This window comes from Tricharina praecox, assembly GCF_024521635.1.
Source record: "Tricharina praecox strain CBS 144465 chromosome Unknown BZA05scaffold_34, whole genome shotgun sequence".
Classification (NCBI taxonomy): domain Eukaryota; kingdom Fungi; phylum Ascomycota; class Pezizomycetes; order Pezizales; family Pyronemataceae; genus Tricharina; species Tricharina praecox.
In genome coordinates, this window is record NW_026250436.1 from 190,285 (window position 1) to 213,192 (window position 22,908).

The 22,908-nt window shown below is 56.8% G+C and overlaps 5 protein-coding genes across 5 annotated transcripts; 2 read left to right on the plus strand and 3 right to left on the minus strand.

Annotated features, from left to right (window-relative positions):
• Positions 1-2,572: 2,572 nt before the first annotated feature.
• BZA05DRAFT_448818 (putative beta-N-hexosaminidase) lies at positions 2,573-4,730 on the minus strand (the record flags this gene model as incomplete). The annotated part of the gene is made up of 2 exons (XM_051487291.1): positions 2,573-4,108; positions 4,158-4,730. The coding sequence occupies 2 exons, from the start codon at positions 4,728-4,730 to the stop codon at positions 2,573-2,575; spliced, it is 2,109 nt and encodes a 702-aa protein (XP_051335479.1).
• A 423-nt stretch (positions 4,731-5,153) lies between these two features.
• Positions 5,154-13,669, minus strand: BZA05DRAFT_185325 (uncharacterized protein). Its single transcript, XM_051479349.1, has 4 exons — positions 13,399-13,669; positions 10,766-13,298; positions 5,744-10,717; positions 5,154-5,680 (listed from the first exon to the last, which is right to left on the minus strand). Exons 1-4 carry the CDS (start codon positions 13,441-13,443, stop codon positions 5,430-5,432), a joined length of 7,803 nt encoding a protein of 2,600 aa, XP_051335480.1. The 5' UTR covers positions 13,444-13,669; the 3' UTR covers positions 5,154-5,429.
• Positions 13,670-17,016: 3,347 nt separating this feature from the next.
• On the minus strand, positions 17,017-19,018 carry BZA05DRAFT_343880 (ATP-dependent DNA ligase; the record flags this gene model as incomplete). The annotated part of the gene is made up of 2 exons (XM_051481099.1): positions 17,017-17,784; positions 17,837-19,018. Coding segments are annotated over 2 exons (1,950 nt in total), but the record flags the coding sequence as incomplete, so codon positions are not given.
• BZA05DRAFT_185480 (uncharacterized protein) lies at positions 18,964-19,908 on the plus strand. The gene has a single exon (XM_051479350.1). The coding sequence runs from the start codon at positions 19,080-19,082 to the stop codon at positions 19,764-19,766; it is 687 nt and encodes a 228-aa protein (XP_051335482.1). The 5' UTR covers positions 18,964-19,079; the 3' UTR covers positions 19,767-19,908.
• Positions 19,909-21,388: 1,480 nt separating this feature from the next.
• BZA05DRAFT_411122 (cryptococcal mannosyltransferase 1-domain-containing protein) lies at positions 21,389-22,641 on the plus strand. The gene has a single exon (XM_051484963.1). The coding sequence runs from the start codon at positions 21,540-21,542 to the stop codon at positions 22,530-22,532; it is 993 nt and encodes a 330-aa protein (XP_051335483.1). The 5' UTR covers positions 21,389-21,539; the 3' UTR covers positions 22,533-22,641.
• Positions 22,642-22,908: the final 267 nt, after the last annotated feature.

Sequence of the window (22,908 nt, forward strand, 5' to 3'; positions counted from 1 at the left end):
AGCACCGAGCGTGTGAAGCCGTAAACTAGACCAACGTCCCTTCGGCAATCGCTTCGCCCAATCTCACTCCAGCACACGACACGAGCGTCGATGAAAGCCCGGTATTCAGGCATAGGTATTCCTATTTGCGGACGTTCCGACCTACTTCGCTCAACTGCTGAAACTGTGGGGGAACTGGGTGGATTGACGACTTACCCATGCGAATCCGGGCTCGACGATGGAAGCCGGGGGACAAGGGAGTGGTCGGTGATTGGAAGATGAACCCCGCAGGCAGACCATGCTCGTGCGTACGAGTATCAGCATGCAACGCTAGGCCCGATCTTGACGTAACGAGTGAGATGACGATTAATCTACCGGAGTTGAAATGAGGAAGGCAAGCGTGTTGATGCCGAATGAGATATCACTCTAGGATTGAAGGCTATAAAGGACTCGTAGATCCGTAGGGCTACATGGCATGAACGAATCGAATACAGCTCAAGAAGAGCTCCTCCAACTCAAGACAAGCTATTTGAGCTCTCTCTCCAGCATGTTTCCAAAGATACAGGTTTACATGTTTTCTGACGGATACAAGAAAACCAGGGAGAGGTATGTAGCCGAAAACACTGCCCAATCCGTCTCTATCGTAACCATCGACCTAAGTCTACGCGGACAACACGATGCCCGTGAACGACAGGCTGCGACTTTGTTGCCGGACACCATTGACAGCTCAGCAGCGTTATGGGAAATCGAACCCGACGGGACCTAACGCACAAATTGGCCCGGCTTCCTTTCCAGTAGATACATTGAGCACTCAATAGCCTTATGGAGTTGAATGAGAGTGCTTTGAAGGAGTAAGCAACACGGACGAAGCAGCGATACACGTACATACAAGGCCGTGGACATGAGCTGTCACTCAATCGACTGAAAGCTGCCGAAAAGATTATGCCAAAAGATGTTTCCGTCGGCCCGAGGCGGATGGGCAGGGGAAGTAAGGCACGGACTGGCCGGTACCGGGGATTTCACCTCGACTGGCCAGGGCGGGCAGGAAAAGGAGTTCGTTAGTTCGCCATAGTTTAGATAGGCTGCATGCGAAACAAAACAGGAAGGTCTCTCTCTCAGATGTTTTTCGTATAACGTTTCCTGGTGGGGAGATTATCCCTTAGTTTCCGCAACTCTGTGGCGTCAGAATGTTCATGCTCCACTGCTTATCACTGCTCTATGCACACGGATATGAACATTTTGAGCATCGATTTACGACTCATCCACTCCACGGAAACCCACGGAGCTGGATTCGTCAGGGACAGTGCTGGATAGACACCGATTACGATGCAAGTATTTTGGATCCACCCAGACGATCTCGATAGCTTGGTATTGTGGGGCTGGACTTGCTATCTGTCCAGAGGTTTGAAAACAAGTTGAGTTGGAAAAAGCCAACACCCCCCCCCCACCCCTAGCAGCACGAGCGATCGCTCGCCCGCCTACTTGTATCATGCACCTGTCGGTAAATATTTGGCTTGATCTACACTCGCTTTTGCTTACCCACAAGCGTGATACAGTGCCTACATAATACCGTATAAGCCTTGGGATTTCCATGGTTACCATAAAAGTACATAAATGCACTGACAGATACTTCTCAATTCTGTAGGGACTCGGCAGCTCTACTATATTCAGCTCAATCCGTATAGTTGCGGAGTTTCCTTTCCAGCATTTATTCTGTATCCCTACGGCACTTCCTCCACTACACGAATGTCGTAAATGCTTGCTTGCCTACAGCACGTCTTACTCACAGTACGTATTCTCGAAACTACAGGATTTCTACTGTATGCATACCGAATTAAATGACCGGTGCATTCTGCTCAGCACGGCATTTCTTCCGTAGGACTCGTCGTCATAGTTTTACTACAGTCTAGGAACTACCTACTTGATCAGCATGACATCGTTTTCTCTGCACCATCTACGCTATTGTGCGAATAAGGTATAGTAGTTCTCTGGTAGGTCTCTGGTATTCCGGACACCGCGTATCACTTTGCATTCGGAAGAACTACGGTAGTTCTTCCGGCTTTTTAGTAAGCGTATCTTCATAACACTGCGTATAATTTTTCGATACCGTAGGATTGAGACTAACTACAGGAGGAAAAAGGATTACAGAGTAAATATGTATTCTCATGAGACTGCTGGATTTAAATCCGTGCGGTAGTACTACTGGAGACCTTCGGCACCAATCGCCCCCCACTTTTGCTATTATTGGTAAGTGTAATCTTCCAGACTAACGAGTGAATGCCCATGAATCTATTACCGTTGAGCCTTTCGCCATGATCCCTCTTCCTTTGGCGAAACCGAGTACGGGCTCCTGTGGTCGCCCCTGGTCACCCAAAAGCATGTCGTACCAGCACCAGCCGGCCATAGTAGCAGACTCTCCATGGCCGTCAATCACGTAAACAGTCAGTACTAGAGTGTACATAGTATCATACATAGCACCCAGTAAAATCCATTGACGTTCAACCAGCAGACTGCCCTAAGAACTAACCGCCCTTCAATTTATTGCCATTATGATACCAGCCTTGCCGCGTCTCAATTACAAAGCTTTCCCGTATCACACGCCCTCACTGATCGTCGCCTCCACCACGTCTCCCGTAGCCTCATACATCGGCGCCACGAAGGCCATCTGACTCCAGCTAGTGACCGTATTCCTGCCACCGTAGACAAACGCCTCAAACCTACCCAGAAACTCCTCGTCCTCCCCGCCAGCCCACACGCGGCTGCCGCCAATCTCGTCGGTCCGGATAACTACCGTGCCCCGAGACGGAAGCAGCACTGCTTCGTGCGATGAGCTGGTGTCGTTGCTCCAGATCCGGCCCGGGTGGCCCGCGTCGTAGCCGGCCGAGGACGAGGTCGAGCGGAGCGGGTAGTGTGTGCCGTCGGCGATGAAGTGGAGTTCGCCCGATGGGAGGAGGGTGAGGTTCGCGTCGGGTAGAGAGGAGAGAGTGAATGGTGCGGTGTACGAGATGGTGAGGGTGTAGTTCATCCCCTTGCTGCCGAGGCCTATCACCGCAGGAGTGGTGCCGTTCCAGCTCACAGGCAGAGCTGGGATACGGCGGTCGAGATTCTGCCCGGGGGCGGCGGTGGCGAGGCGGGCGACGGATTCGGCGAGGGTGGATGTATCCAGCAGCGGGCCACGACTCCCGCTCCAGGCGCGTGCACCAACGACAGGCATCCCCTCCCTCCACGCGTAGTACGCCTCTAGCTGCGTGCTCGCATCCGGACCGTTGTCGTTCCAGCTCGCCATTGTCGCACCCCGCAGCCTCTTGCTCCCCTGCGGAATCTGCCATTCCTCGCTCGTATTGAACGGATTGACAAGGCGCGGCTCCCACTGCCACCCCTCGACGCCGGCAAAGTTCAGTGTGCGGTCGGTATCGAAATGCTGCGGGTACGGCCGCGGCAGGATCGGCGTGTGGTCGTTCTTGATGGAGACGTAGCCCCACCAGTCTTCACTGTTTATCACGTCGTATCCCTGCTGCTCGAGTAGCACCGGGTCCGACTCGCCGTACTGCCAGTGCTGGATGACAATATCCTTACTGACACTCATCGTGGTCGAGGGCTCATTGGTCCCCCAGATCCTGACCCTCTTCCCGCTGACCTCCTTGACCCAAGCCGCCATCTCATTAACAAACGCGATGTAGACATCCGCAAGCGTCGCATCATACTCATCCGCGCCGATATGGACCTCCTTGGTCATGAACCACGGCAAGAACTCGTTCCAGATCTTCTTGACGGTTGGAATCGTCTCTGGGTGCGTAAGATTCAGCAGATCCTTCTTTGCCAGCGCCAGCTGCGGCATCCACTTCGTGATCGCTAAGGCGTGCCCGGGACTCTCGATCTCGGGAATGACCGTGATCCCGCGCTGCGCGCAGTGCCGCTGGAAGTCCGCAAACTTCATGCGCGAGAGCGTCTCGTTCTTCCGAGCGATCAGTCCGAGCAGTGATTCATCCTCGGGAAGCAGCGAGAATTGGCTGTACACCTCGCTCCACGTCTCATTCCGCCCCCGGTTCAAAGGGTAGTTGTCGCTGGCGTGGTATTGGAACTCCGAGAACTTGAAGAAGCTGGCGTAGGTACATAGTTCTTTGAGGAGCTACCCAGCGTCAGATAGAGGAAAACCGAGAGGAGGAGGATGAACATACACCGAGTGAATACCACTTCCGTCCAGCGTCGAGCATAAACCCGCGAGTGCTCACGGCGGGAGCATCCCGTGTCTTCCCCGCCTTCACAGTCCCATCACCAACCACTAAGCTCTGCAGCAGCGTCCTCGTCCCCCACCAAGCCCCCCTCGCCCCGGCCCCCTTCACTTGCACCAACGCTCCACTTATCTCGAGCTCATACCCCTCTGTCGTCGCCTGGCCGGACTCATACTCCAGCCCGCCTCTCGCCTCCTCTGGCAGGATGGTCAAGTACACGCCGGCACTCGGCGGCTCGTCGACAACCTGCACCGTGAATTCTCTCCCGAAGAGGTCTAAAAGATCGGCGGCGAAGGTATTTGCGAACTCGAGGGTAGAGGGGGGGATGAGGGTGATGCCGTCGGTGTCGCGGACTGCGGCTGAGGAGGAGGAGACGTACACCGTCGGCGGCGCATTGGCGATCTTGAAGACATCTGTAGTAGTAGTGGTGGAAGTCCAGTTGACGGGCGGCAGGACTTGCAGCGCCGTCGCCGCCGTGGCAGTGGCAGCCGTAGTGAGCAGGATCCAGGAGAACAGCATCGTCACGCACGTTGTGGCTGTAGTTACGATCACAGGGCGGGCAGCACTCCCAGAATTTATATGCATTCTATGTAGGCGTGCCAGCAGGGCCAGCGAGTCACTGGTGACGTGCCGCCCTCCCGTTCCAATCACGACCCGGTCAGGCATGTCGGCACCGCGTCCAATTCCGGCGGCGATCTGCGGGGTGCCTGAGACCGACAGGGCTGGGGCTTGTCTTGTCTTGTCCCTGTCCACGCGCAATGCCTGGATGCTTCGTATGGAATACGGTAATCACATCAACTCAGATAGTGCTTCTCCAACGGAAGCGAATCGTCACGCCGTAGACAACATAATCCGTCCATCAGGAACGCAGAACAAGATTCCTTTGCACCGAGAAAAGAACAGAGCTGAGAGAAGAGTAAGAGCAAAATCATAAACCATCATTGATATCTCCTGACAACAAACATGGAGCGCGGATGAAAGGTGAATAAGAACAAACCGATGTGAAACCGCGTGAGCATGAAGAATAGAAAGCCGCACCGCAACAAGAAACGAAGGGAAAACGCAAGAAAGAAACAGCCAATACAGAGAAACAGCGACGAAAGGGAAAAAACAGCCGCCCGCCCGCCCAAACCGCCCTACTATGACATTACGTACCCGTCTCTCGGTCAAGCCTCCACACATAACATACATTATTTACTCCCCGAGCGCGCCTCCCCGTTATGAAGAAGCTCCAGCCGCAGCCGCAGCAGCCTTTGCGGCGTTCTTCTCCTTCTTCTTCTTTCCAAAAACACCAGAGAAGAACCGTCCCATGCCTCCAAACCAACCAAAGAAAAACATCTGCCAGAAATTGTGCATGATGTTGCGATGCGCTCTAGCAGACACAATGTCGCTTCCTGAGCTTGCCGGACGCTCCTGGGTAGAGGTCGCTCCAAGATTCTTCCTCTGTCTAATGCCTTCTGGCGAATTTTCTAAAGAATATTGTAAGAAAGGACTTACGGACTGGTTCCACACCGGACTCGTGAAGATCTCACCTGCAGGGGTAGGTTGTACGATCTCTACTGTGCGTGTCGCCTGGCCAGAACCCTCTTCTACGGCAGGAGGTGATACTAGAACCGTCGGTGTAACACCCCGTGTAGCCTCAGAATCCTCGAGAAGCTTGGGGATTTCGGTCTCGGGAACGATTTTACCGTGAACGGGTGAGGGAGATGCTTGCGGAGCGGGCTCCGTGATCAACTCCTCTCCAGCCGCTCGGTGGGCAGTAGATTCGTCGACTGCTTCCGTGACCGGTGATGCATCAGGCTTCTTGTGTTGGGCCGTCTCGTCGGCGAGGTGCTCAACCTTTGGCGGCTCGACGGATTTATCCTCGGTCCCATCCGACTTACGGGAAAGAACGACAGCGGCAGCACCAGCAGCAATCGCAGCACCAGCGAACGCGCCGGGAACGACGAAGTCGCTCAAGTCGATTCCAGACTCTTCCTTGGCGGGCTCAGGGGTAGAGTTGTTCTCTGCCGGAGTAGCTAATCCCTGGTCAGTGCGCAATCCCACAATACCGGCTGGAATGGGCGGCGTACCAGGAGCCTCCTCGACAGCGAGGACTGGCTCCTCTACCCGGGTAACCTCCGAAGTCGGTTCGACATCTTTCCTAGATATTAGTTTCCACCCGGGCGAAGCAAGAACTGAATGAGGGTTATGAAATACGGACACCTTACCCTTTACTTCCTCGGTAGTGGACTGGTCCAACTTCTGGGCAGCATCTGCCACCTCAGCCGCTGTTTCCGCAACTTCCTGAACGGGAGTCTCGGTCTTCGTCTCCTCAGGCAGCTCAATGGGCACGCTTGGCACAGTGTTTTCGTATGATTCCTGGTCAAGCTTGACGTGGTCCTGGACAGACCTAGTGGTGATGTCTTCCGGAATGGGCTCCCCGGGCTGCAGCCGAATGGGATTCTCGGCGTTCTCGAACGCAGGCAGGGGCGCAATCTGAACTTCCTGCTCCAGGTCCTCCACAGGCACAGAAGGGACAGTAGGCTCGGTGCTCTCAAAGAACTCCTTGTCGAGCTTGACATGGTCATGAATATGGGCAGGCTCGACATCCGGAATCGGCTCACCAGGCGCCAGATGAACTGGATTCTCCGCATTATCAGACGCAGGGAGGGGGGACACCTTGAACTCCTGCTCCTCAACTGGCGCGGCCGGTACGGTAGGTTCTTCGCTCTCGTAGGCCTCCTTGTCCAACTTCACATGATCGTCGATAGAAGCCACAGTGACATCCTCAGGAATGGGCTCACCGGGTGCCAGCTGGATAGGGTTCTCGGCGTTCTCGAATGCGGGCAGAGGGGATACCTTGACCTCCTGCTCCTCCTCGACGGGTGCAGCCGGGACATTGGGTTCCTCGCTCTCGTAGGCCTCCTTGTCCAACTTCACATGCTCGTCGATGTTGGTAGCAGCCACGTCAGGAATGGGTTCACCGGGTGCCAGCTGGATCGGGTTCTCGGCGTTCTCGAATGCGGGCAGAGGGGATACCTTGACCTCTTGCTCTTCCTCAACGGGTGCAGCCGGAATATTGGGTTCATCGCTCTCGAAAGACTCTTTGTCGAGCTTCACATGATCGTCGATAGAGGCCGAAGTAACATCCTCAGGAATGGGCTCACCGGGTTCGAGCTGGATCGGGTTCTCGGCGTTCTCGAATGCGGGCAGAGGGGATACCTTGACCTCCTGCTCCTCCTCAACGGGCATGACAGGAACACTCGGCTCTTCGCTATCGTAGGATTCCTTGTCCAGTTGGACATGATCGCCGACGGCGGCGGTGGTGACCTTGGGGACGGGCCCACCGGGGGCAAGCTGAATGGGGTTCTCCGCGTTCTCAAAGGCAGGAAGAGGGTTGACCTTGACTCCCTGGTCCTCCTCAATAGGCGCCACCGGAACTGTAGATTCCTCACTCTCGTAGGATTCTTGGTCCAGCTTGACGTGGTCATTAATAGTAGCGGTAGTGACCTCCTCGGGGATCTTCTCGCCAGGGGCAAGATCAATGGGGTTCTCGGCGTTCTCAAAGGCAGGAAGAGGCGAAACCTTGACTTTCTGGTCGTCCTCAACCGGTGCAGCAGTGACAGTGGGCTCCTCACTCTCAAAGGACTCCTTGTCGAGCCTGATGTGATCGTTGATCCTAGCTGTAGTGACCTCCTCAGGGATCGGTTCACCGGGGGCGAGCTGAATAGGGTTCTCGGCGTTCTCAAAGGCGGGAAGAGGGTTGACCTTGACCTCCTGGTCCTCCTCAACAGGCGCCAGCGGAACAGTAGGCTCATCGCTCTCATAAGACTCTTTTTCCAGCCTCACGTTGTCGTCGATGATCGCAGCCAGGGCACTCTCGGGAATCGGCTCACCGGGTGCCAGCTGGATCGGGTTCTCGGCGTTCTCGAATGCGGGCAGAGGGGATACCTTGACCTCCTGTTCCTCCTCAACGGGTGCGGCAGGAACATTGGGTTCATCGCTGTCGAAAGACTCCTTGTCGAGCTTCACATGATCGTCGATAGAAGCCGAAGTGACATCCTCGGGAATGGGCTCGCCAGGTTCGAGCTGGATCGGGTTCTCGGCGTTCTCGAATGCAGGCAGAGGGGATACCTTGACCTCTTGCTCTTCCTCAACGGGTGCAGCCGGAACATTGGGTTCATCGCTCTCGAAAGACTCCTTGTCGAGCTTCACATGATCGTCGATAGAAGCCGAAGTGACATCCTCGGGAATGGGCTCGCCAGGTTCGAGCTGGATCGGGTTCTCGGCATTCTCGAATGCAGGCAGAGGGGATACCTTGACCTCTTGCTCTTCCTCAACGGGTGCAGCCGGAACATTGGGTTCATCGCTCTCGAAAGACTCCTTGTCGAGCTTCACACGATCTTCGATAGAAGCCGAAGTGACATCCTCAGGGATCGGTTCACCGGGGGCGAGCTGGATCGGGTTCTCGGCGTTCTCAAATGCAGGAAGAGGAGTAACTTTGACCTCCTGTTCCTCCTCGTGTTCGGCTGCCGCGTGGGTCTCCTCGATTGCTACGGGAGTCTCCTCGACTGCTGCGGGAGTCTCCTCGACTGCTGCGGGAGTCTCCTCGACTGGCGCGGCGGGAACATTAGGCTCCTCACTCTCGAAGGACTCCTTGTCGAGCTTGACGTTGTCGTGGATGGACGCAGTAATGTTGTCAGGAATGGGCTCACCAGGTTCGAGCTGGATCGGGTTCTCGGCGTTCTCAAAGCTGGGCAAGGGGGTAACCTTAACCTCTTGGGACAGATCCTCGGCGGGGGCGTCGGTAGCGACATCTTCCTGGAGTTCCTTAGGAACAACCGGCACAGTCGACTCCTCACTCTCATATGGCTCTTGGTCGAGCTTCACATGAGTGTCGATAGCCGCGGCAGTGATATCCTTTGGAATTTCCTCACCAGGCTGAAGGTGGATGGGGTTCTCGCCAATCTCCGATGCGGGAAGCGGGTCGACGTTTACCTCCTGGGAAGGCTCCTCCGTAGATTCCACAACTTCGGGAGTCTTGTCTTCGGGTTGATCCAGCTTCTCGGCGACATCAGCAACCTCAGCCGCAGTGTCCGCAGCCTCAACCTCTTTGTCAGTGGTTGTTTCAGCGACATCCAACTTCTCGGCGACGTCGGCAACCTCCGCAGCAGTCTCGGCCACTTCGGTCTCCTTCTCAGTGGCGGCCTCTGGCTCAGGGTGAACAACGGCAGCTTCGGCAACCTCGGCAGTCTCAGCCACTTTGGTCTCCTCCTCAGTGGCGGCGAGCTCTGGAGTATCCAGGTGCGCAGCGACATCGGCAACCTCCGCAGCAGTCTCAGCAACTTCGGTCTCCTTCTCTGTGGCGACCTCTAGCTCGGGGTGAACGGCGGCAGCCTCGGCAACCTCGACTTCCTGCTCAGTGACAGCCTCGGGTTGGTCGAGGTTCTCCGCAACATCGGCAACCTCCGCAGCAGTCTCCGCCACTTTGGTCTCTTCCTCAGTTGCAGCCGGTTCTGTCTGGTCGAGCTTCTCGGAGACGTCGGCAACCTCCGCAGCAGTCTCGGCGGCCTCAACCTCCTTCTCTGTGGCGGCTTCTGGCTCAGGGTGAAGGACGGCAGCTTCGGTAACCTCTGCGGCAGTCTCGACCACTTCGGGCTCCTTCTCAGTCGCAGCGGGTTCTGGCTGGTCGAGCTTCTCGGCGACGTCGGCAACCTCGGCAGCAGTCTCTGCAGCCTCGGTCTCCTTCTCAGTGGCGGCGGGCTCTGGAGCATCCAGGTGCTCAGCGACGTCAGCAACCTCGGCAGCAGTCTCGGCGATCTCGACTTCCTTCTCAGTAGCAGCCGGTTCTGGCTGGGCGAGCTTCTCGGCGACGTCGGCAACCTCGGCAGCAATCTCTGCAGCCTCGGTCTCCTTCTCAGTGGCGGCGGGCTCTGGAGCATCCAGGTGCTCAGCGACGTCAGCAACCTCGGCAGCAGTCTCGGCGATCTCGACTTCCTTCTCAGTAGCAGCCGGTTCTGGCTGGGCGAGCTTCTCGGCGACGTCGGCAACCTCGGCAGCAGTCTCTGCAGCCTCGGTCTCCTTCTCAGTGGCGGCGGGCTCTGGAGCATCCAGGTGCTCAGCGACGTCAGCAACCTCGGCAGCAGTCTCGGCGATCTCGACTTCCTTCTCAGTAGCAGCCGGTTCTGGCTGGTCGAGCTTCTCGGCGACGTCGGCAACCTCCGCAGCAGTCTCGGCGGCCTCAACCTCCTTCTCTGTGGCGGCTTCTGGCTCAGGGTGAACGACGGCAGCTTCGGCGGCTGTAACCTCCTCCGAAGGAGCGTCATCGTGGCTGACGTGGACAATTTCTTCGTCCTCGTCCTTTACTTCCTCGTCTTTGGGTTTCTCATCGACGTGCTCGGATGCAGGCTCGACGTGCTCGGATGCAGGCTCGACGTGCTCGGACGCTGCGGGCTCGGGGGTCTCGGAACGCACCGTCTCGGTGGGCGCAGACACGTCCTCCTTTGACTCTTCGGACTCGGGTTCTGCGGTTTGTTAGCATGCGTCCATATCGTGTGAAACAAATTGCATACCAGTCTTCGCTTCTTCCGTGACAGACTCAACGGGGGCTGCAGTCATCGCAACGGCTTCGGGGGCCTCCTCCTTGGGAGCTTCCTTCTCCGAGGAAGTCTCTTCAGTCTGAGCGGCTTCCGCAACCTCCTCCGCCTTAGGGGCTTCGGAAGTCTCCTCGGCCTTCTCCGCGACCTCCGAGGTAGCCTTCCCAGTCGAAACGACATCCGCGTATGAAGGCGTCTCCTCAACCTTGGGAGTCTCCTCGACGTGCTCGGCCTCGTGGGTTTCGGGGGTTTCGGAGGTCATCTCGTTGACTTCGGGTGTCTCCGCGGCCTCCTCAACCTTGGGAGTCTCCTCAACATGCTCAGGCTTGTGGGTTTCGGCGGTTTCTAGGATATCCGTGGCCTCCTCAACCTTGGGAGCCTCCTTCTCCAAGGAAGTCTCTTCGATCTCAGCGGCTTCCGCGACCTCCTCCACATTAGGGGCTTCGGAAGTCTCCTCGGCCTTCTCCGCGACCCCCTCAGTCGAAACAACGTCCGCGTATGAAGGGGTCTCCTCGACGTGCTCGGGCTTGTGGGCTTCGACGGTTTCGGGGGTCTCCAAAGCCTCCTCAACCTTGGGAGTCTCCTCAACGTGCTCAACCTTGGGAGTCTCCTCGACGTGCTCAATCGTGGGTGTCTCCTCGACGTGCTCGGCCTCTTGGGTTTCGGAGGTTTCGGGGATCTCCGCCGCCTTCTCAACCTTGGGAGTCTCCTCAACGTGCTCAACCTTGGGTGTCTCCTCGACGTGCTCAATCGTGGGTGTCTCCTCGACGTGCTCGGCCTCGTGGGTTTCGGAGGTTTCGGGGATCTCCGCCGCCTTCTCAACCTTGGGAGTCTCCTCGATGTGCTCAACCTTGGGTGTCTCCTCGACGTGCTCAATCGTGGGTGTCTCCTCGACGTGCTCGGCCTCGTGGGTTTCGGAGGTTTCGGGGATCTCCACCGCCTTCTCAACCTTGGGAGTCTCCTCGATGTGCTCAACCTTGGGAGTTTCCTCAACGTGCTCGGGCTTGGGACTCTCCTCAACGTGCTCGGGCTTGGGAGTCTCCTCGACGTGCTCGGGCTTGGGGGTTTCGGCGACTTCGGAGATCACCGCGGCCTCCTCAACCTTGGGTGCCTCCTTCTCCAAGGAAGTCTCTTCATTCTCAGCGGCTTCCGCGACCTCCGCCTTGGGGGTTTCGGAAGTCTCCTCGGCCTTCTCCGCAATCTCCGAGTTAGCCTCTCCAGTCGAAACAACGTCTGCGTATGAAGGCGTCTCCTCGACATGCTCGAGCTTGGGAGTCTCCTCGACGTGCTCGGCCTCGTGGGTTTCGGGGGTCCCCGCGACCTCCTCAACCTTGGGAGTCTCCTCGACGTGCTCGGCCTTGGGGGTTTCCTCGACATGCTCGACCTTGTGGGTTTCGGCAACCTCGGGTGTCTCGTCATCGACGTTAGGAACTTCCTTCTGCCCGACTCCCTCCACCTCGGGGGTTGCCAGGGTCTCCTCGGCCTTCTCCGCAACCTCCGGTGCAGCCTCGTCGGTCTTGTGCGCGACCTCTTCGGATTCGGTGACGTCCACAGGCGCAGCAACTTCCGCATACGTGGGCGCCTCCTCGACCTTAGGCGTCTCCTCGACAGCATGCTCGGTGGTTACCGGCTCCTCCCTCGGTGTCTCGTCCTCGTGGTGTGCGGGTGCCTCGACGGGTTCCACAGCCTTGAGGTCCTCGTGTTCCTCGACCTTAGGTTCATCGAGTATTGCCGCAATGTCCTCGATCGGAGCGTCGGCCTTCGGTGGATGTTCCGCCTCCTCCTCCACTCTCTCCTCGCTAGAGCCGGAGTGTGGGGGCTCGGCATGTTCCGTCGGCTCATTAGCCTTCTCGGTCTCGGCAACGTCGGCAATTGACTCGGCTTCAGTAATAGGCTCAGCAACAGCGACGACATCCTCAATCGGTGGCTCCCCTTTGATCGGCTCAGCCGTCTTCTCCGGTGCCTCCTCGACGACCGGCGCCGCGACTTCCGACTCGGGTTCCGCGTGAGCCTTGTCCTCTTCCTTCTCGGCTATTGGTTCCTCCGTCGTCGTCGTGCTCTCCTCCAATGACTTCGCAGTGGGTTCCTCCTCCTCGAGTATGGGAACCACCTCCATCTTGACCGGCTCAGCCTCAGCCTGCACGTCCTCGACCGCAGCCACGGGAATGGTAGCCGCCTCTTCGATAGCAATGGCCTCCGGCGTCTCTTCCGTCAACGGCAGGATACCGCTAGCCGACAGAGGTGTAGGAGGTAGGTTATGGTTATTGTTGCTACCCTCGATGCTGTCGCTAGGAGTTGGGGGGCCGGAGATCTCCTCGTCTTCATCTGGGCCTATTGTCGGTGTTGACGGTGTGGATGTGGACATCGAGGAGCCAGCTTCACTGCCACTGTTGCTCTTCTTCTTCTTCTTCTTCTTCTTCTTCTTATTTTTCTTAGCAGTCGTTGTTGTGGCGGAGGCTTCGGGTGTTGGTAAGCTTGTCGTGGAGGTATCGATAGGCGCGGGCATGGGCTATGAGTAATTCGAAACGATTGTTCCTTCATGTCAGTCTGGTGGGGGAGGTGGGGCGGGGGGTGGGGGGCGGGGGGAAACGAGATGGAGATGGATGTACCTTCTCGGGAACATTGACGGCTACGGATTCGGCGGCGGAATCCATGATGGCTAGGGTATATTACAGTCCTCCGAGTAGGATGAAGTGGAAGAACGCGGGTGAGACGGGGGCGGGCGGCGGACGGGGCGGAGAGAGGCGGAGTTGTAGACGTTGATAGTAGAGGTATGGAGGTAGGCAAGGTACAGGTGGAGGGGTTTTTTGGGGCAGAAGAAGTAGGATGATGAATAGGTGGCGGTAGGAGGGATGGCTGGAGGAGGTTGGGTTGGCTAGGTGGATAGGTAGTTAGGGTCTCTTCCGTCCGGAGAGAGGGAGAGAGAGAGCGAGTTCGTGACGGGGCGTTGGGAAAAACTACGAGGGCGACTAGAACGAATCGCGGTTAGCGGAGGACCGTGCTTATTGGTTGAGGGATGATGGCTGATGATGATGATGATGATGTTATGCTGCAGAAGGAAAGTGGCGGACGAATAACAACCTCTTCTATCCTCATCCAGGTCCGTTTGTGTTCTATGGCGCGGTGGGTATGGGGAGAGATGCGGCGGAAACGGAGGGAGAGGAAGACGGGAGTGAGAGGTTGGTACAGAGTTGTCGGAGAAGAATCTTTTCCCCGTCCGGCGGATTCAGATGAGGCTGGGGGGTTGGGGTTTGAAGAGATGGAGTTTGTGGAAGTGGGGGTGGGGAGAGGGAGGTGGTTGGTTGGTGGGGGGAGGGGGACAGACGAGGAAACAGAAGGAGGAGGACGAGGAGGAGAGGAAGAGGAAGAGGGAGGAGGGGAGTGGGCTCTGGCGGTTAACCAACCACGACAATGAGACGGTGGACAGACAGACCACCCGCCCCACCGAGAACGAGCAAGAGGATACGGCCTACCTGAAGCAGAGTACTACTGCCGGTTCGTGGGTTTGTGATGTGATATCCTTGGCTTGTTATGTACGGGACATGCACGCGCAACAGACGATTCGCGATTGGATTGGAGGGCTCTGGTCACGGGAGTGGTGGCAGTGGTTACTGAGGACAGGAGATGTACTCTAGAGCGGTTGTGTGGTGAGTGGTGGGGTTGTGCGATGCAGGTCTGCGTCGTGCGTGTGCTGCGCGTATTAGATGGAAATCTGCACAAACGGCGAGGCGTCGAGGCGGGCAACTACAAGGGTGGTTGGGAGGGGGTGGTGGTGTGAGTGGGATGTGGGATGATGATGCTGAGGTGAATGGCGAGAGAAGAGTGAAGTGAAGGTTGTGGTCACGAATACAACAGAGTAGTAACCAACCAAACACGGTAGCAAGTAATCAAAAGACGGGACGACGAAAGCGGCAGACAATCTTCAGGCCTCACCCGCCTTCTTGTCCGCCTCTCCATCTGTCCTCTCTCCCTCCGTCCGCGTCCAGTCATAACCAACCCTACCCCCATCCCCATCCAACGCTGAAACCAGTCGTCCTTCTCCGCAATTGGGTCCCCGCCCAACTGCGTCCGCCCGCAAATCCGCCTCACTCATCATCCACACACCCACCCAGTTTCCAAACTCTACACTGCTTCCCCATCCGAGCTCCGACATCAATCGATCTAACTTTACGCATGGAGTAAACTCTACAGTACATCATGCTTCCTAGATGGAGTACTCGGTACATGCTACCTAATACTGTAAATTGGCATCACCTGTCCGCTTCTTCATCTTCTTCTTCTTCCCTCTTCCCTTCCACCGCCACCATAGTACAAGTACCGACGACCACGTCAGCCAGTCGTACCAATGGCCAACGGCATCCTCCCCCTCATCCCGATTCCCCCTCCTCATCCACCGTTTCCATTTCCTTATCGTACTGGTACGCACTCTACAGTACTTGTCCCCATCCCGATCTCGAAACCACATCACAACCGAGATAGATTATGCCCGAACGTCAGCTGCCCCTCCCCCTCCTCCCGCCCCTCCGCCAGGCAAGCCCCTCCCTCTCTCCATCCCTTCATCCCTTCCCTCCCTCACCCTCACCTCTCCTTCTTCGTTAGACCTTCCACTCGGCAAACCAGACGTGGCTTGGCCCCGCACGCGCGAACTACACAACCTCAGGGTTCAAGGGAAGGAAAGGCAAGGGAAGGGGAGGGGGACACCGGTGTTTCCCTTCCCTTTCAACTTTGATGTCCGTGCGCTACGGGGATCCCTGTTCCTTGTGCTATGTATGCTTGTGCTTGTTCGTGTGCTGTGCTGTGCTGTGCTGCGCTGTGCTTCTGCTTGTGCTGCTAACTGGTGCTGCTATGTACTGGTGCTGTGCTTGTGTATGTGATGTGCTGTGCTGGTCCTGGCTGGTGCTGAAGTGGTGCTGAAGTGTTTTTTTTCTCACGCGATCGCGGGCGGAGAAACAGTGGACAAGGCGGAGGCGGAGGTGGAGGACACTTGTGTCGCTTCGACTCTGCTTCTTTGGCTTCTTCTACTTCTTCTTCTTCTTCTTCTTCTTCTTCTTCTTCTCCTTCTTCTCCTTCTTCTCCTTCTCATTCGTTTGCCGCTTCCGCGCACCGAAAGTCCTATCGAGGCGCATGGCTGTTGGACGCCGGCTCCTGCGCGGCCGTTCGAACGGGTCGGGCAGTCGGACTTCGAGACCCCTCCATCGGAGACCTCCATCGGAGATCGTAAGCCTTACTTCGTAGTTAAACCGCCAGTGCTGCCTGCGATGTTCTTCTGCTTCTTCTTCTTCGTCTTCTTCACTTCGTCTCCTCCTTCTCCTTCGTTTGCCGCTTCCGCGCACTCAAAGAACTCTCGAAGCGCATGGCTACTGGCCATCGGCTCCCGCAGGCTGCGCGGTCGTTCGAGTACCTAGTCGGACTTCGAGATCCCTCCCATCGGAGATCGCAAGTCGTAAGTCGTAAGCCTTACTTCGTAGTTAAACCATCAACGGTAACAATGGTACATACTACTATATCTGCCTGCCATCGTGATGCGATACGTACTCTACGTACTCTACTCTACTCTACATCCATAGAGTATCGCCATGTACCGTACATACGGGTGTAATCCGCGCAAACCAGATGGGGATGCGCGAGGAATACCTCTGTATGTAGGTGGAAGAAGCACAACGAATTAAATACCTCTCCATCTATGACTTTTACATAGGCACTCACTTTACACCTAGATGGTATGTGGGTATGTCCTCATCACATCCGTGAGGTGAGGAATCAGGATGCCGATGGCCGATGTCCGATGTCCGACAGTCCGATGGGATGCGGACAGGGTGCTACCTCCACTCTACATACCTCACAGAGTGCTCGAGCGTAGAGTGGAGTGGAGTGGAGTGCCCTGACACGCCGAGCGCTGAGCAGTGCCCACGGTCAGAGCGGGGCGGGGCGGGGCGGGGCACAAGTGAACCGTCAGCCTGTCAGAGTCAGAGTGCACGTGCAAAGGCGGGGTTTCCGCCGAGTATCTATCATAGTAACTACAAGTACACAACAAGTCACCCAGCATAAAACTCGAAATCAATAACAATGACAATGACACAACTCCCAATTGCTCCGCAGAAAGGAAGAACCATATTTTTCCATCGAAAACATTTCCATTGACAACATTTGCATTTCCATCGAAAACATTAACATCAAGATTCAACCATCGGAATCGACGACTAAGTACCTGGTCTATGTAATGCTGACTAGTATTCAAAGTTATCATCGACGCCCTTCTTGGCGTTGTTCTTCACAACGTCCTGGTTTTGATACATCTCGGCCACTTGCTGGGCGGAGGTAGCATCGTCGGGCTTCTTATCGTCGCGTTCCCTAATGAAGCGTGGGAACCTCAAGCTGACGCCCCTGCCCTTGCCCTCGACATCGGCCAGTCCCTTGGCGGCCATGTACTTCGGGCTGAGCGAGAGGTCGGCGGTCTTGACCTCCCAGACGACCTTTGGCTCGAACCAGACGTCTGGCTGCTGCATGTTCCCCGTGGCATGGACGTAGTACGGCTTCGGTTTCTCGATCTCGAATTCCAGCAGCTGGGTGTGAAACTTGATGAGGACCTCCTCCGAGAAGCCCGTGCCGATGTTGCAGATGGTCTCGTAGTTCTGCGTGGCCGGGTTGTAGCAGGCGAGGAGGAACGAGCCGTAGACGCTCGTGCGCTTGCCTTTTCCGTGGTAGGCGCCGATCACGACGAGGTCGAGGGAGTCGCCCACGCCGTCGAGGTAGTCTTTCTTGAGCTTGAGCCAGTTGCGGGAGCGCTTCGATGGCTGGTAATAGGAGTCGGGCGTGTCGAGCATCTTGACCATGAGGCCTTCACAAGATGCTTTACAGGATTCTTCGAGGAAGGCCTGGATTATTTCGACTTCTTGGCCGTCAATGGCTGTGGCGAACGCGAACTCGCCTTCCACAGATTTGAAGGATGTGTACATCATCTTGCGGCGGTCTGCCAGACTGTCTTGGACCGTCGACTGCATGAGAGTTAGTGGCTATCGTAGCGAAACGGATGGACGGAGAATTTACCTTTCCGTTGAGGAAGAGAAGGTCGAATCCATAGACACAGACTTTAACCTTGACGTCCTCGGCGGCAACGTCCTTCCTCTTACGCGTCTGGAGCTGCTGGAAAGGGAGGACCCTCTTCTCAACCCGGTCCCAAGCAACAGCTTCACAGTCGAGCACGAAACTCTCGACACCATCTGTCACCCACTTATCTAGAGCAGCCAGTATATCAGGGTACTTGGGCGACAGCTCTTCCGAATTGCGGGAAAAGACCTTGGCAATCCCCTTCTTTTGGTCGATAGTCGGGAACTCGACCGAAGAGTTAGGTGCCACATAGTGGATCTGTACTCGCTCGCCGTCGTATTTGTACTCACACGTGAATCTCTTTCCCTCGAAGCGATCCGTGATTTCAGCTATCGACTTGGTGGGTTTTGCGAGCATAGGCTTGAGTGGAACACCGGGCTGGAGTTTGCAGGCGTCCTTGAGATTCATGATACCAACTTTCATGATCTCGGGGATGATGATCTCATAATTTGGTAGTTCGCTGTAGACCTCTTTGAGCATGGCTTCTGCGGCAATCATCTGTTCCAGACTGGGCGCCTTCTTGCCTGCCTTTTCCGCCTCGTGCACGATGACGGCCTGACTCAGTCCCACGATGACTGTTCTGTCCGCCAGTCCCAGTCTCAGCTTTCCCTCGAGTCCGCGAACAAGGAACTTGGCTTCATCTCCCTTGGCAGCAGACAGCATCTTTTTGATGCCGTCTACTTTGCGACCCTGACCACCATCTCCTTTGACCAACGCGATGTCCCTGAGTCCAGTATGGACACTGCGAACAGTAAGTGGCTTCGGCGGGAACAGGGTCGTCTGGGTATTCCGACTCTTCTGCGCGATCTCGCCCAGGTCCCCAATCTGTTTATGCTCTTCCTTGAGTGTCGCTAATGTCCGTCCACACGACTCACAGATAGCCTTCATCAGCAGACTCTCGCCTATTCCCAGCTCGATGCCCTCGTAGTCCGCGGCGATTCTATTGATCATCAAGTGGATGACCAATAGTAACTCGTCGGGTGTCAGCCTCAACACCTGCCGCAGAAACAGCGAAGTATGCGACACCTTCTCGAGACGTTTGGTGGTCGATTCGATCAACGAGAACGTCGCGACCAGAGCCGCGTAGGGTATCGATGCACCGGCCTTCCAGTCAGGATATGCATTCACGTCGTTGCCCTTGCTAGTGAGCTTCGCCTGTACCACCTTGCGCCCCTTGATAGTGATGACGGGCTTCTTGATCTCGACCTCGACGTCGCTTCCAGCTTCCACATCACTCTTGTCCGACTCGGACGCTGACTCCTCAGACTTCTCCTCTGTCTTTCCAGCTGCCGCCTTTTTGCCCTTCGCCGTAGTGGTCTCAGCCTTCACCTTCGGAGATTTCTTCGACTTCACCGCAGGTTCCTCCTCGTCATCCTGCTCGATGTCCTCTGCCTCTTCTGTCTCCTTCGTCGGCGTCGTCTTCCCCTTCACCGCCTTCTTCTTCGATTCGGGTTCAGGTGTAGCCTCCTTCTTTTTCTTCGCAAGCCCCCTCTTCGCAGGCTCCGTTTTAATCGCTGGCTCCTTCTTGGTCGCGGACACCTTGCTGGTCACGGGCTCCTTCTTCTTTGCAACAGGACTAGCCGCCGTCGTCCTCGACTTCCGTCCCCGCTTCGTGACTGGCTCCTCATCTTCGTCCTCGACTTCAGACACTTCCTTCTCGATCTTGACCTCCGCCTCCTCTTTCTCAACCTCATCGCGAGCACGTTTCTTTGCTGGCACTGCAATTAATCGTCAGCACACCCCACCTACCCCACAACAAGTGAAGCGAACATACCAGTCTTCTTGGAAGTACCATCCGCCTTCTTCGACGTCTTTTCACTTGCCAGCTCCTTCTTTGCTAACGCATCCTCGGCGTCCACGTCCACCATGACCTCATCCTGCGGTTCCTCGACTTTCACCTCATCGTCACCACCCAATTCCTGCTTCGCCTCCTTCTTGGGCTTGCTCGTCAAGACAGTCTGCTGTGGTGCAGGCTTCGCAACGCCCTTGGGGAGTGTGAAATAGTTACTGTTCGCCCCTCCCCATCAGCACACTTCGTCACAGTCCCACGATCCCGGTCTCAATCGAAAGAGAAATACCCCAGCGTCGTCTGCAGCTTGACATACCTGAGTGTAGACTGTTTAGGGCCTGCAGCGGCAGGCTTCTTGGGGGTGATGGGAGATTTTTTCGGGGGCATTTCGGCGGCGGTGGTGGTGGTGGTGGTGGTGGTGGTGGTGGAGGAGGAATGGATGAGTCGCTGTGTGGGTGTTGGTGACAGGAACAGGACTGGAAGTCGCGCGGGAAGTCGCGTTGGTCGTCGCAGTGTCCGTTGCAGCAGCAGCTGCGAGAGGAAAGGAAAGGCGCATCTCATTTGGGAGGCCTTGTACTATACTCTACATGCGCGTCGGTTACGCGAGCCAGCACCGTGTGGACGTCGAGGGTTGTGGCTTGGCTGGCTGGCTGTCCCGGCGGTCGTTAGTGGCGTTTGCGAGTGTCCGAGGAACATTAGAATGGAAATCTCGGCGGTGCTGGCTACTCTACTGAGGGGTCCGCATTGAAGTTGTACTTCCGGAATCTGGCGGAGACCAGTGGGTCCGTCATGCTGATGATATGGATTTGGGGTCTGGGACGTCGGAGGCCTTTCTCACTTGGCGACGAGGTCTTGGACAGTGGACAGTGCGCAGTGAGCTCATGATCACGTCTCTCGGGTTTGAACTTTGCATGAGCTACTAGCAGCGGTACCGCCCCTCGAATTCCATGCTGAGCAGTCCCTCAATCACCATTTGCAAATATTCCGAATGTGTTCTCCCGTCACATCCGCAAGAACTGTACGCGTACGCGTCAAGCATCGGCGAGCTATGCCTTGTACCACCCTGCCGCCGTGGCTCATCCTCACCGGCCCACGTTAAATCTCCCGGCTCAAGACCCTGAAGGTAAACACCAACCTTAAGCTTAACGTCTATTCTACGAACACCATCGCCTCAGGGTCCTCACCATTCCTTTAAGCTCTCACATGCGATAACCCATTCCAGCAATCCCTTCCCGCCTCTACCACCGTCTCCACGACACAGCGATGGAATACGAACTACACCCCCGTACACCCCCGTTACCTACCCCTTCGCCCGACGAATTCGCGCTCTCCGACGACGATGACGACGCCGACGACGACGAGCGAGGCCTCCTCGCCGACACCTCGACACAACCCACAGAGAAGAAGCGAAAGCCCGCCGGGTCATGGTGGAGACGACTCCAGCGACGCCGGCTAAGGCGCCGACGGTTATTTTGCCAGCTGCTGGCAGTCGTCGGGTGTGCGCTGTTACTGCTGGTCGTGGCCAATGTGGTATTCTTTCCATCGTACACACGCGCATCATACCCACCGGCCTGGCGGGCTTTGGAGGCGAGCGTGCAGGCGGGCGGAGGCTCAAATCCGGCCGCCTACTGGACTCAAGGCGGGGAAAAGCGCACCACCGGCGGCCGCGGCAATCCCGGCAACGAGCGCATCTTCATCGCGGCGAATATCGTCGACGCACAGCTGATCCGCTCGGAGTGGGGAGTGCGCGTGCTGGAGCTGCTTGACCTCCTCGGCGAGGAGAACGTCTTCCTGAGCGTCTTCGAGAACGATAGCGGACCTGAAACTACCGCCGCCCTCGGGGAGCTCGACGAGATGATCAAACGCCACATGCCCAAAGCAGGCAGGAGTATCGTCTCTACCACGTTGCCGCTCGAGGGCGTGCCGCGGGTGCGAGTGCCGACCGGTGAGACGTACGTCAAGCGGATACGGTACCTGGCGGAGGTGCGGAACCGTGCTCTCCTCCCGCTTCTTGGCGGCATCCCATCTCTCTCCCGCTGGAACCAAACCGGGCCTCGCCCGGCCCTGCCGGAGGAATTCAGCGAGTGGGAAGTCCTTTCGCCGATCCCCTCATCCGTGCACCCGCCCGCGCTGCCCCCATCCTGGGTCCCGCAACCAGAAGGCATCACCAAAATCCTCTTCCTGAACGACATCGTCTTCTCGCCGCTGGAGCTGACACACCTCCTCTTCGGCACAAACAACGGCGCGTACGCGGCCGCCTGCGCAGTCGACTTCATCAACCCGTTCAAGCTGTACGACACCTTCGCGACGCGCGACGTATTCGGGTACCAGCTGGGCATTCCGATCTACCCCTTCTTCTCCACGCCCCCGTCCCGTCGCCTCATCCGCCTCTCCTCCCCCGCCATCCCGGTGAAAAGCTGCTGGGGCGGCGCGATCGCCTTCAACGCGAGCCACTTCACCAGCGGCGGCGCGAACGCAGTCCGTTTCCGTGCGGAGAAGGAGCCGTTCTGGGACGCCTCCGAGTGCTGCCTCGTTCATGCGGATATCGACCGCCCGCAAGAGACGTTCGTTAACCCGTTTGTCCGTGTCGCGTATGACCGGCAGACGTTCGACTGGCTGCCCGCAGTGAAGTATGTCGAGCGCTTGTTGACCCCCGTGCAGGCAGTCGTGACGTGGGCGGTGGGAATGCCCTGGGGCGGGGAGAGGCGCATGGAGATGGAGGGGGAGCTGGTCGAGGGGAGGATAGCCGGGAAGGGCGGGTTTTGTGGTAGTCCCAAGCTACTGGTCATGAATGAACACCCTGAGGAGGGCGGGAAGAGGTGGAGGGGCGTGCCTGTGCCCGAATGATACCGTGTGCATGTGGGTTGGAGGAGTATGTACTGGATATAATGATCATGGCTATACGGGAATATAATGGCAGCACAACACACTATGGTCATCATTCGTGAAGTCACAGATGTTACATATTGTGGGTTGGATATTTGGTATATTCATCTGTCGCCCATAGATGTTATGCTATGCAGGTGTGACTTGTACTAGAATAACTAGTACCTACCACCTGTCCACCATTGCCGTACTCCACCTACTCCACCCACCCCACCCACTCCACCTCCTCGGGCCCGGTGATTTACCACGGCCCCCAATGCCCATGAATCCAACGCTAAAATCCCACAACAAAACCAGAGAAAGCCAGAACAATCAGAAGGCAGGGAAGGGTATGTAT